We start from the raw sequence: 12,407 nt of genomic DNA, 5'->3' as shown, positions 1-12,407 counted from the left end.
TTTGGTTATTTCTTTCTTGAATTAAATTATTATCCACTTCTTCTTCTCAGCACTGTCCTTCACACACACTTTATTCCTTCTCATCGTTGGGACACAAAGTTATGTCGATCTTTTTGCTTGCAACTTAAAGCATAACAATTAGCCGAGACACAGCTCTGATCTCAGAAGTACCACTGTAATCATTTAGACACAGTGCATGAGAAAGCAGGAAGGAAAGGGTCTCTCTTGTTTATGAACAACATATTGTGCAACACATAGACGTGCTATGCTGGTACACTGCAAACTGCTTTCTCATTAGTAATAGAATTGAATTCAATGTAAACAACATTTTAAAGCGCGTGCAGATCTAGACAAAGCTGCCCACTCATGATACTTCCATCTTGTGTGGTTCATAAAAGAAATACATCAGGAGGTTGCCTACAGCCACAACTGTTACAAATAATGCTACAGAGTAATTGCTTTGTCCTTCAGGTAACATTGAGTACAGCTGCCCGGCATCCAACGAATGTGAGATCACCAAGCGGAGGAGGAAGTCGTGCCAGGCGTGTCGCTTCGTCAAGTGTCTGGCCGTGGGCATGCTCAGGGAAGGTGAGTATGTATAAACCTTTTTTTTAATTTCATGAACGTGAACATATGTTTTATTCGTGCATTTGGCAGAAGTTCAGACCTCCAAGATGGAGGAGGGATTATTCTTTGTAGTTTCTGCTGGGAAACCATTGCGCCGTTATTGGTCTTCGCTTAGTTGTTAAATGTAAGATGTTTGAAAGCTAAACGTGTGTGTGTTGTGGTGTTCATTCATTGTAAGAGGACAACAATGTTACACACTCAGAATATAGCATTTCATTTTTTTTTGTGTTGGCGGTCCCAGTGTGTTGACATGTGCACATTCCATTGTGTGTGTGTGCACGTATGTGTGGTGTGCGTGTGGCAGCAGTCAGGTGGTCCTTTAGTGCAACTGTGTGTGTGTGTGTGTGTGTGTGTGTGTGTGTGTGTGTGTGTGTGTGTGTGTGTGTGTGTGTGTGTGTGTGTGTGAGCTGACATATTGTTGTCCCGATTTAGAAGTGACTCAAAAAGGAAAACATGAGCTATGTCCTACTGTAGCGAGCGGCACTCATATGAGGCCAGTACATGATAATAGAAAATAATAGGGGCCGATAGAACCTTCACTAATCTGTATCGTGAAGGCTATAAATAGTTGTAAAACTGCAGGACAATTTATTTTTTTTCAATTATTAATTATGTTGCTTTCACAAACGTTTAGTCAGATTTCACTGGAATAGTTTTGTTTAAAAATGAAAAAAAAAAACTTTGAAAAACAAAGATTGTCAAGCCATAGATTGCATTTTCTATTTTATTTGTGTTGATTTGTAAATAAACAAATGTATAAATCAAAATATGTGCTTGAAACCTGTAAAAAATAATGATAGCATTCTAGTGACAACCTATAGCATTTTTATGACTAAATATAGTATTTTTACGACTACGGGCTGCATGGTTTTGGGCAAAAATAAAGTAGTGATTTTTTTTTTTCTCAGAAAACTCATATTTTTGATTACGATTAAAAAAATTTTGTAAACACTATAGAAGACAACAGAGGGCTGGGGGTTGCTGATGTTATTTGTAATGAAACCAGCTGATTAAAAGGTTAAACGTTATATACAAAAACAAAACTTTGTGTATATGCATTATTTGTGTCAACATTTCAGTGTTTCCTCATTACATTATACCTTTTCGCTCTGTTTTTCCATTTTTAATCATCTTATTTCTGCAATGGGCTTTACGGGTCCATAAAAATCAAATCAAATCAAATCAACTTTATTTATAGAGCACATTTAAAATTTACCACAGGGGTAGCCAAAGTGCTGTACAATGGGCAGGTTAAAAGATAACACAAGAGAAACGAGCAAGCACAACACAACACAAACAGAGCACGATAAAAAATAAATAAATAAAACATAAAAACAGGTTCACAACAGGTGCGCATTGTGGGACGCCATAGCAGGATGGAGATCACTCAGTTTTAAAAGCCGTGGAATAAAAGTATGTTTTTAAGAGCGATTTAAAAACAGGAAGAGCTGCGTTCCACAAATATACACTTTGAATATCACTGCTTTTCATAATTGCCAAACAGAAGAGTCTCCAATCTGTGTCTTGAATGTTCTTAGCAGTTATGGAAGTGATACAGGTTGGGTCTTATGCAGGTTTTCTGTGTGTTGATACTTGTAGTGTAACTACATTACTCAGAAGTCTTAGCGGTAGAGCGGAACCGGACGTATACACAAAAGTATTAGTGGAGATACGATCGAGGAGCAGGTACGAGTATCTTGCAGTGTTGTAAGATTTTTGCTGAAAGCTGCTTCTTCGTTATGAAAACAAGCAAGAAACATAACATTCTACAGGCTTTGCATTTGATTGTATGCACACTCTCTGGGCTTGTGGAGGTGGATTTATCATACATCAGCCACTGTTCCATTAAGTGGCAGCTGCTGGTCTTTCAAGTAGGGGAAGCTTATTTTTAGTTAGTGCAGTTTGTAATAACAGATAAAATATACAGGTAAAAGCCAGTAAATTAGAATATTTTGAAAAACTTGATTTATTTCAGTAATTGCATTCAAAAGGTGTAACTTGTACATTATATTTATTTATTGCACACAGACTGATGCATTCAAATGTTTATTTCATTTAATTTTGATGATTTGAAGTGGCAACAAATGAAAATCCAAAATTCCGTGTGTCACAAAATTAGAATATTGTGTAAGGGTTAAATTTTGAAGACACCTGGTGCCACAAACTAATCAGCTGATTAACTCAAAACACCTGCAAAGGGCTTTAAATGGTCTCTCAGTCCAGTTCTGAAGCCTACACAAACATGGGGAAGACTTCAGATTTGACAGCTGTCCAAAAGGCAACCATCGACACATTGCACAAGGAGGGAAAGACACAAAAGGTTATTGCTGAAGAGGCTGGCTGTTCTCAGAGCTCTGTGTCCAAACACATTAATGGAGAGGCAAAGGGAAGGAAAAACTGTGGTCAGAAAAAGTGTACAAGCGATAGGGATCACCGCGCCCTGGTCAAGATTGTGAAAAAAAAAACCATTCAAAAATGTGGGGGAGATTCAGAAGGAGTGGACAGCTGCTGGAGTCAGTGCTTCAAGATCCACCACCAAGAGACGCTTGAAAGACATGGGTTTCAACTGCCGCATACCTCGTGTCAAGCCACTGTTGACCAAGAAACAGCGCGCAAAGCGTCTCACCTGGGCTAAGGAAAAAAAGAGCTGGACTGCTGCTGAGTGGTCCAAAGTCATGTTTTCTGACGAAAGCAAATTTTGCATTTCCTTTGGAAATCGAGGTCCCAGAGTCTGGAGGAAGACAGGAGAGGCACAGGATCCACGTTGCCTGAAGTCTAGTGTAAAGTTTCCACCATCAGTGATGGTTTGGGGTGCCATGTCATCTGCTGGTGTCGGTCCACTCTGTTTCCTGAGATCCAGGGTCAACGCAGCCGTCTACCAGCAAGTTTTAGAGCACTTCATGCTTCCTGCTGCTGACCTGGTCTATGGAGATGGAGCTTTCAAGTTCCAACAGGACTTGGCGCCTGCACACAGTGCAAAATCTACCCGTGCCTGGTTTACGGACCATGGTATTTCTGTTCTAAATTGGCCCGCCAACTCCCCTGACCTTAGCCCCATAGAAAATCTGTGGGGTATTGTGAAAAGGAAGATGCAGAATGCCAGACCCAAAAATGCAGAAGAGTTGAAGGCCACTATCAGAGCAACCTGGGCTCTCATAACACCTGAGCAGTGCCAGAAACTCATCGACTCCATGCCACGCCGCATTAACGCAGTAATTGAGGCAAAAGGAGCTCCAACCAAGTATTGAGTATTGTACATGCTCATATTTTTCATTTTCATACTTTTCAGTTGGCCAACATTTCTAAAAATCCCTTTTTTGTATTAGCCTTAAGTAATATTCTAATTTTGTGACACACGGAATTTTGGATTTTCATTTGTTGCCACTTCAAATCATCAAAATTAAATGAAATAAACATTTGAATGCATCAGTCTGTGTGCAATGAATAAATATAATGTACAAGTTACACCTTTTGAATGCAATTACTGAAATAAATCAAGTTTTTCAAAATATTCTAATTTACTGGCTTTTACCTGTATAAAGAGCAATAACAGATCAAATATAAAAATGCTAGAGTTTACAAAAAAAAAACTGTCACTTAAGGAATTTAATTTTTTTTCCATATCAACTCCTGAACAACGGAATAAAACTTGAAAAATGCTTTTTGTATTTCAAGATTGCTGATGCGCTCATTTTGCTGTCAATCAAAAAGGGATTTGGCTTCAGACAGATCATCCAACCATTATGTAGACGCTCAATGTTCAGGTCAGCCAAGGCCAAGCCTTTCATTCACTTCCAGAGTTGAGCATTTATTCAATGACCGTCTAGTTGGCTGCAGTGGAACAACCCACTCTATGCTCCCCCATTGAAGTCAATGGATGCTTAGTTTCAACACTGTTCAAAGCATTATGACGCTACCACATTGAGAAAAAAGTTGCATCAGCTGTCGCGTAAGTAGCAGATTCTGAACAAAAGTTGAACACATATTTATTCTACGAAATGTAAACACAAAAGTAGATATTTGATCACTTATGTGTTTTTACATTGTAGGGCAGTTAGACCAATTGCCACTGCTTCCATCATGACTTGTTAATGAGCAAGGGCGAACCCAGAAGTGCCAAATCCGTATTTGTGAGTTTATTTGTGGCCACAAATAAATGATGAATAGGAAACACTGGCGTGAGTGTGTGCATGTGTGTGTAGCAGTGTGTGTTATGCAGACTCGGAGGAAGGAGGAATCAAGCTTAGAGTCGCAAGACATGATAGAGAGTAACATCGATTTAACAATTTTATTTTATTTCACATCTGTATTGGCCCTGCGATGAGGTGGCGACTTGTCCAGGGTGTACTCCGCCTTTTGCCCGATTGTAGCTGAGATAGGCTCCAGCCCAACACCCCCCCCCCCCCCCCCCCTCCCGCCACCCTGAAGGGAATAAGCGGTAGAAAATGGATGGATGGATGGATTTTATTTCACATCATAATTAGTTGAAATGCGATTAAAAATCAATTATCGTTCAGCCCTACACAAAATATGGTATTTATAGAACGTAGTGGTTTTTTTGCATTTGGCATTTTAATGATAACATGTGATGTGACTATGACATTTTACAGCTTTTTATGACATCATGTAATAATGGATTTAAGGTTTGACATATTGTTTTTTTAATGAGAAAATATAGTATAGAATATTATATACACCATTTAGCATTTTTTGTACCAAAGAAAATAGCATTTTATAACCACACAACCTTTTCATGACACAATAGTTCATATTTGTAACAAAATAAAGTGTTTTTAGGACAACATTTAGCACAGATGGTATAGCATTTTTGTAAGGGTTAGGTTAATAAAATATACTTTTTATGTTTCTCGAAAATAGTTATTGAGAGCTCAGCTTTTTGCAGTTTTCCCACCTACTAAGCGATAAGCCTACTTATTATAATAAGTGATACATTTTTAATAAAAATGAACACAAGGATTGTACATTTTTAAATGTAGGAGTTGTAACAAACACCCTGTCATTCCACATATTGTTTATAGCGTCTCTTTATATTTGTGGACATGCAGGGAGAATTCCAGCTTCTTTACTCTTGTATCATCTTGTGCTATACGACTTTGTTTAAAAGTGTCAGTCAACACACTCACACACACATGCACACACTCACACACACACACACAATGGCTCTTTCTTAATTAGGCTTTTTTAATGGGCTGCGAGTATCACCAGCATCTCAGCATCCCCTCCTCTTCCCCTTTTCCTTTCACCGTCCTCGTAAATACCTCAAAATGCCTTGTGGGATTCCTGGACCTCCGTGAAATGCGAACTGTGCCTCGTAACGGCGGCCATAAGCGAGCTCGTAACGTGCTCCATTGTGCCTCGTAACGCCCTCCTCCCCTGGAGAGGGCGCAGTAAAGGCCGAGACAGAGGAGAGCCTCACTTTAATGGGCCTCTGTTAGGAGATGTATATCTATGGACACGCTAAGGACGCACAAAACATGCTTAGAGACATAAGCAATGCACTTTTTGTGTTGCTGCTTGTTTTGTTCAGCATGTTTGCATGCAGAGACAATTCTAGCGTCTAAACTTGACCAATTATTTCCTAAAACATCATAAATGCTATTGGACCAATCTAGCAGATGCTGCGCACACATTTTGCAGGGTTTTATAAAAAATGTTAACATACCACTAACCACTTTGGAATAGGGTGAAATATACATAATACAATAATATAATATGAAAAATACAGCAGTTTAGTTCCAAAATGTACTATTTAAAGATAAAATATAATTTTTGTTGTTGTAAACTATTGTGTTTTGTGACAAAATATTGTTTGTGTGACTATATAAATAATTTTGGCTGCATAATTGATATAATATAGTTATCATAGCAATTCATGACAAAAACCTTCCATAGTGTTTAATGACTAATATAGCAGTTTTGTTGCAAAATATTGCAATTTAAAGACCAAACATAACATTTTTGTCATAAATTATAGTGTTAATTGATTAAATAAATAACTTATGGATGTAATGCATTTCTTGTTATTCTTTAAAAATGGCATTTTATAACAAAAAATATAATTTTATGATTTTGTAACTTTTGCAAAATATAGCCTTTTAAGACAACATATGTCATTTTTGTTATAAACTATACTGTTTTATGACAAAATATAGCTTTCTTGTGGCAGAAACATTTTTTGGGACATAATACTGTATTTATGTGAAGATGTAAATCCTTTTTGGAGCAAAATGTATACAAGTATTTAAAGAAAAAAATATAGATTTTATGGTTTGAAATAATATAATAATGGGAAATATAGCATTTTCCTGGACAAAATATTGCATTTATGTGACAATATAAAGCCTTTTTGTAACAGAATATAGCGTTTACTGAAACAATGTTGCAATTTTGTGAGAAACTAGTGTTTTTATGACAAAACCAGTGGTGTTGTTTTTAGGGCTTGAAAGCGTGAATGCGTTCAGTCATCACCAAATGTGAGAAGCGTGGGATTGTTTGGAGTGAACACATGTGAGTCCTAGCTGTAACATAATGGAAGGGTGCTGGTGTTTTTCCGGCACCACAGGAGCCGTGGTCAGCCCGGTTCAGCTGAGGGATGCTTCTGATCCCGCTGGATGCAATTGGGTTAGTTGTAAAGACCACCCCTCTGCAGGGGCGGAGAGAAGTGATGAAAGTGTGAAAAAATAGATCAAGAGTGTGTTTATGGTGCGCTGAGCAGAACTGGTTCTGTTTTGTTATCCGTACAAACTATTCCTGGCCCGCTCCTGTCAGCACATTCCAACATTAAAGAGTTACACTTTCTTACGCTCTTATCCAAACACACTGTTTGCCGACAGAACCAACAATACACACACATACACACACAGTCATGTGACACCCGGAGTGGCACCTGCCAAGTACCCGGGCTAATCCACACTTACTGTTTGCCCCCCGCCTGCACCACTCGTGACATCACTGGGGGTCACAAGGCAGTGCATCTATTTCTTTATTACCTCCTCATCTTATCAAGGAGGAAATCTTCACTTTTTTTTACACTACTAACAATCACTATAATCTTCATTACAACGCAATGTCATACTTTATGTTAATAATTATAATACACCTGATTTTTGATGATAATCCTGCTGGGTTTACATTTAGTCATGTGTACATGAGGCTAATCATACTCTTTTTATTTTTTTTATTTTATTTTTTTACATTTAGTCACGTGTACATGATGATAATCCGACTGCCGTTTACATTGAGTCATGTGTATATGATGATAATCCTACTGCTGTTTACATTGTCATGTGTAGATGACGATTATCCTACTGGCATTTATATTGAGTCATGTGTACATGACGATAATCCTACTGGCATTTACATTGAGTCATGTGTACATGATAATCCTACTGATGTTTACATTGAGTCATGTGTAAATGATGATAATCCTACTGGCATTTATTTTGAGTCATGTGTACATGATGATAATCCTTCTGGCCTTAACATTTAGTCATGTGTACATGACAGTGCTCACACTGGCGTTTACATTGAGTCATGTGTACATGATGATAATTCCACTGGCGTTTACATTTAGTCATGTGTACATGTTGATAATCCTATTGGCATTTACAATTAGTCATGTGTACATGACAATGCCAATACTGGCTTTTACATTTAGTCATGTGTACATGATGATTCTACTGGTTTTACATTTAGACCACAGGAACAGTGTTTGTGCCAAAGCGCTTCACCTGTAGCTCATGTTTGTACAGGTGTTCGTCTGGATCGTGTTCGAGGTGGCCGCCAAAAGTACAAGCGGAGAATCGACAGTGAGAACAGTCCGTATCTTCACCTGCAGCACGTTCTTCCACAGAAGAAAAGCTGTAAGCGCACGTTTTGAGAGCTTCGATAGAGGGGAATGTTAATGAAAAAAGGTAACTTCCAGTCAGCACAGTTGGAGACAACAAAGTGGTGTCCCTGCTCCTGCTGGCCGAGCCAGACGCCATCTTCGCCATGCCGGATCCAACAGTGCCGGAGAGCGACATCAAGGCTCTGACCACTCTGTGCGACCTGGCCGACAGAGAACTGGTGGTCAACATTGGCTGGGCCAAACACATCCCAGGTAGGACGCTAAGTCTCTAATCAGATCACCACCACGTCGGTTTGTTTTCCTAATCAATCAGTCACATGACTTGCCGGCCACCTGGAAGTTTTAATTGACTTTTGTTGGCCTCTCACGCAACTATCCCGCTGTTTCGTCAACTGCTTTATCAGTGGCAGTTGTCCACACCCAAAACATCGCCATGGAAACACCTGCCTTTTTTTTCTGTTGACGACTCGTCTGCACTGCTTACAATACAAACAAAACATTAGCGTGTGTGTGTGTGCGTGTGTGTGTGTGTGTGTGTGTGTGTGTGTGTTCTTGTATTTCTACCCTTCTTGAGACATCAACAGACATTTACAGTTCTCTTTTATGTATTTTAAAATGTATGTCTTAACGTATTACTTTTTTGAAACTGCTCTGTGATTTGCTGATGACCTCTTGGCCAGGTCACTCTTGTGACAGAGATCTTGATCTCAATGGGTTTCTTATCTGGTTAAATAAAGGTTCTAACAAGGAAAAGTACCTTCCATATGAGGACCAGTGAACAAGTTAGGACCAAAATCATGGTCTCAATATGGAAAACAATTGTATCTAATACAGAGCCAAATACGAGAGTCTGTGAACATTGCTCCAAAGTCAGGATTTTTTGTTGATTTATTGTGCATACAAAAGTAAATTGACAGGAGCAAAGGCAGCAATCTATGATAAAACAAGACAGCAGCTAAAGAAGGACTTCCCTATTCATCCCCCCAAAAACTTTTGTCATAATTTTGCCAAGTAAAATTCAGATTATTATTATTATAATAACAAAATTTTGAAGTTTTCTTATAAAATTCTGACTTTTCTGAAATTATGACACTTTTCATAACATTGCCCAAATTTTAAGCTTTTCTTGTAAAATTGCGACTGTTAGTAAAATTCCAACATTTATCATAATATTGCACAAATGTTCAGTTTTTCTTGAAAAATGTTGACTTGCGTTGAGTAAAATTACGACTTTTATCATAATACTAGAGGTAGGCATTTTTCGGAGGTCTCAAGAAGGTAAAAATACAAGAATTTGTGTGCATTTACGTGTGTGTGTGTGTGTGTGTGTGTGTGTGTGTGTGTGTGTGTGTGTGTGTGTGTGTGTGTGTGTGTGTGTGTGTGTGTGTGTGTGTGTGTGCGTGCGTGCGTGCGTGCGTGCGTGCGTGCGTGCGTGCGTGCGTGCGTGCGTGCGTGCGTGCGTGCGTGCGTGCGTGCGTGCGTGCGTGCGTGCGTGCGTGCGTGCGTGCGTGCGTGCGTGCGTGCGTGCGTGCGTGCGTGCGTGCGTGCGTGCGTGCGTGCGTGCGTGCGTGCGTGCGTGCGTGCGTGCGTGCGTGCGTGCGTGCGTGCGTGCGTGCGTGCGTGCGTGCGTGCGTGCATTCCTACATGGACAAGGCCCAAACCGCTTCTTCATCAGTATGGCCATTAGGGCTGGACCACTTTGGCGAAAATAATAACCACAATATTTTTGCTGGATATTGCCAGCACGATTAATTACACGATTATTCATTATTATTAATTAATTTATAGTATTTATTGCACCAAAATTCAACATTAAATATAGTTTAAAAAACCTGGATATAAATCAGCAACAAATAAACCACAAGTATAAATAATAATAGCAAATCCAATAAATTTGAATTACAATAGTAATATAAAAAAAACAATAAAATGCAGTTTTTCTGTTTTCTTTTTAATAAAGTTTTTTTTACATTTTACACTTATTTTACCATCGTAGAGTGTGTGCTTTTTGTGTAAAATAACATTTAATAAAGGGTTTGTTAATTTAATGCAAAAATCCTCACATTTTGATCAGTTTTTTAGGTCAAAGCACAATTTTGTAAATGTATCAACAAGTGCTTTAAGTACATTAAGTTTATTTATTTTGTTAGAGCAGTCAGACCGGGGGAAGTGTGCTGTGTTGTTGTTCTCACCTTGATGAGTAAAGACGTGACTCACTTGAGGCTGTTAAAAAAAAAAAAAAAGAACAACGCCTCTCAAGCTGCGACCACTGTTAGTACATTGATGTTACATCCATGATGTCGTTCACAACAACACAAACAGATGAGATGTGTTGAGTGTGTATGATTGTGTATACATTGATGTTACATCCATGATGTCGTTCACAACAACACAAACAGATGAGATGTGTTGAGTGTGTATGATTGTGTATACATTGATGTTACATCAATGATGTTGTTCACAACAACACAAACAGATGAGATGTGTTGTGTGTGTATGATTGTGTATACATTGATGTTACATCCATGATGTCGTTCACAACAACACAAGCAGATGAGATGTGTTGTGGGTGTATGGATTGTTCTTGATAGCTTTAGCTTCCTAGTTTAGTTACTGTTTCAAGTGGCGTGCCTGTGTTTAGTTCAGGACAGGACAGTTCAGTGTATCGGGGATAAATGAGCGCTATCGGACACATTATTTTCCCCAAAAAATGTTTCTTCTCACAATGACATTTCACTCACATTTATGTCAATTTCCCTGATATTATTTTGTGTTTATCAGCGAATTCCCTTTTATTGGCCAATTATGTGACTCCGTCCGCGGTTATGTGAATGCGGAAATCATATGCCTTACTTTTTTGTTGCATTTAGTGATTATTGATTAGGCATACTAGCGCTGTGTCAAATAAAAAGTAGCAACCATGTTGAGATTCCAAACTTCTAGTAGATGTGCTCTTTTTTCACTCATTCGCTCCTCATCTGTTTTACCATCACAAGTTCCGGAACTTGGCCCTGCGATGAGGTGGCGACTTGTCCAGGGTGTACACCGCCTTCCGCCCGAATGCAGCTGAGATAGGCTCCAGCGACCCCCCCCCCCCCCCCCCCCCCCCCCACGTTGCTTTTTTCGATTATTATATTTTTATAATAGTCAGAAGGCAGAATCGAAATCTAAATTAAAATTTGATTAACTGTCCAGCCCTCATGTCCAATGTTCTGATAGAAGCTTTCTGGAATTTGTCTATCAACAAATGTGCCCTTAAAAAAAGATGATGTAGTGTTTGGTTTAACAGTGACATAATACTTTGTGTTCAGTCTGACATGACGATGTTAGCATTTAGCATTGATAGCATGCAAACATCGTCAACTTTTACATATATTTACAAAAAACTGTTGTAAATAATAATAATAATAATTAAAAAAAATTGTTTTTATTTTTTTAAACTTCCTAACTAAAAACACATTTATTTGACCACTTGTTGCTGGGCAGAATTCATGGGGCTCAATCACATGGCTAATGCAAAAAGAAATGCATTTTATGATTGCAATATATTTATATAGTAGTAAACATAAATTTCACAAATACATGCTCTGCTCAGTGTGCCCCTAAAATCATTAAATCGCCATAGCATTTTTTTGTCATCAGCAATTTTTTTTGAACGATTTTAAATGGCAAATTTGGCTGACAATTTACTGTATAGAATACTTTTTAACCCTTTGCTTATTCGTTTGACTAATTTATATGAATTATAAAAATGTTTAGGTTATAATACTTATTAAAAAAAGCTTAAAGGGGAACATTATCACAATTTCAGAAGGGTTAAAACCATTAAAAATCAGTTCCCAGTGGCTTATTTTATTTTTCGAAGTTTTTTTCAAAATTTTACCCATCACGCAATATCCCTAAAAAAAGC

General features: G+C 38.3%; 2 protein-coding genes across 6 annotated transcripts in view; one reads left to right on the top strand and one right to left on the bottom strand.

Moving 5' to 3' along the window:
• The window catches only part of fez2b (fasciculation and elongation protein zeta 2b), an 86,336-nt gene that overhangs the window by 15,032 nt on the left and 58,897 nt on the right, over positions 1-12,407 (bottom strand). Inside the window, exon 10 of one of the 3 annotated variants that reach the window (XM_061929979.2) lies at positions 8,552-8,697. The exons of the other annotated variants lie outside the window; for them this stretch is intronic. Within the exon in view, the coding sequence (XP_061785963.1) occupies positions 8,672-8,697 (26 nt within the window). The 3' untranslated portion in view covers positions 8,552-8,671. Of the gene's footprint in view, positions 1-8,551; positions 8,698-12,407 lie in introns of those variants that run through there. 3 annotated transcript variants of the gene reach the window in all.
• LOC133576610 (estrogen-related receptor gamma-like) overlaps positions 1-12,407 on the top strand; it is a 51,549-nt gene that overhangs the window by 27,375 nt on the left and 11,767 nt on the right. For all 3 annotated transcript variants that reach the window (XM_061929978.2, XM_061929977.2, XM_061929976.2), the window contains 3 exons: positions 472-588; positions 8,400-8,510; positions 8,573-8,749. In XM_061929978.2, the coding sequence (XP_061785962.2) occupies positions 472-588; positions 8,400-8,510; positions 8,573-8,749 (405 nt within the window). The remainder of the gene's footprint in view (positions 1-471; positions 589-8,399; positions 8,511-8,572; positions 8,750-12,407) is intronic.

The sequence above is a fragment of the Nerophis lumbriciformis genome, linkage group LG34 (genome assembly GCF_033978685.3).
Source record: "Nerophis lumbriciformis linkage group LG34, RoL_Nlum_v2.1, whole genome shotgun sequence".
Lineage (NCBI taxonomy): Eukaryota > Metazoa > Chordata > Actinopteri > Syngnathiformes > Syngnathidae > Nerophis > Nerophis lumbriciformis.
This window is presented reverse-complemented; position numbering and strand designations above follow the sequence as displayed.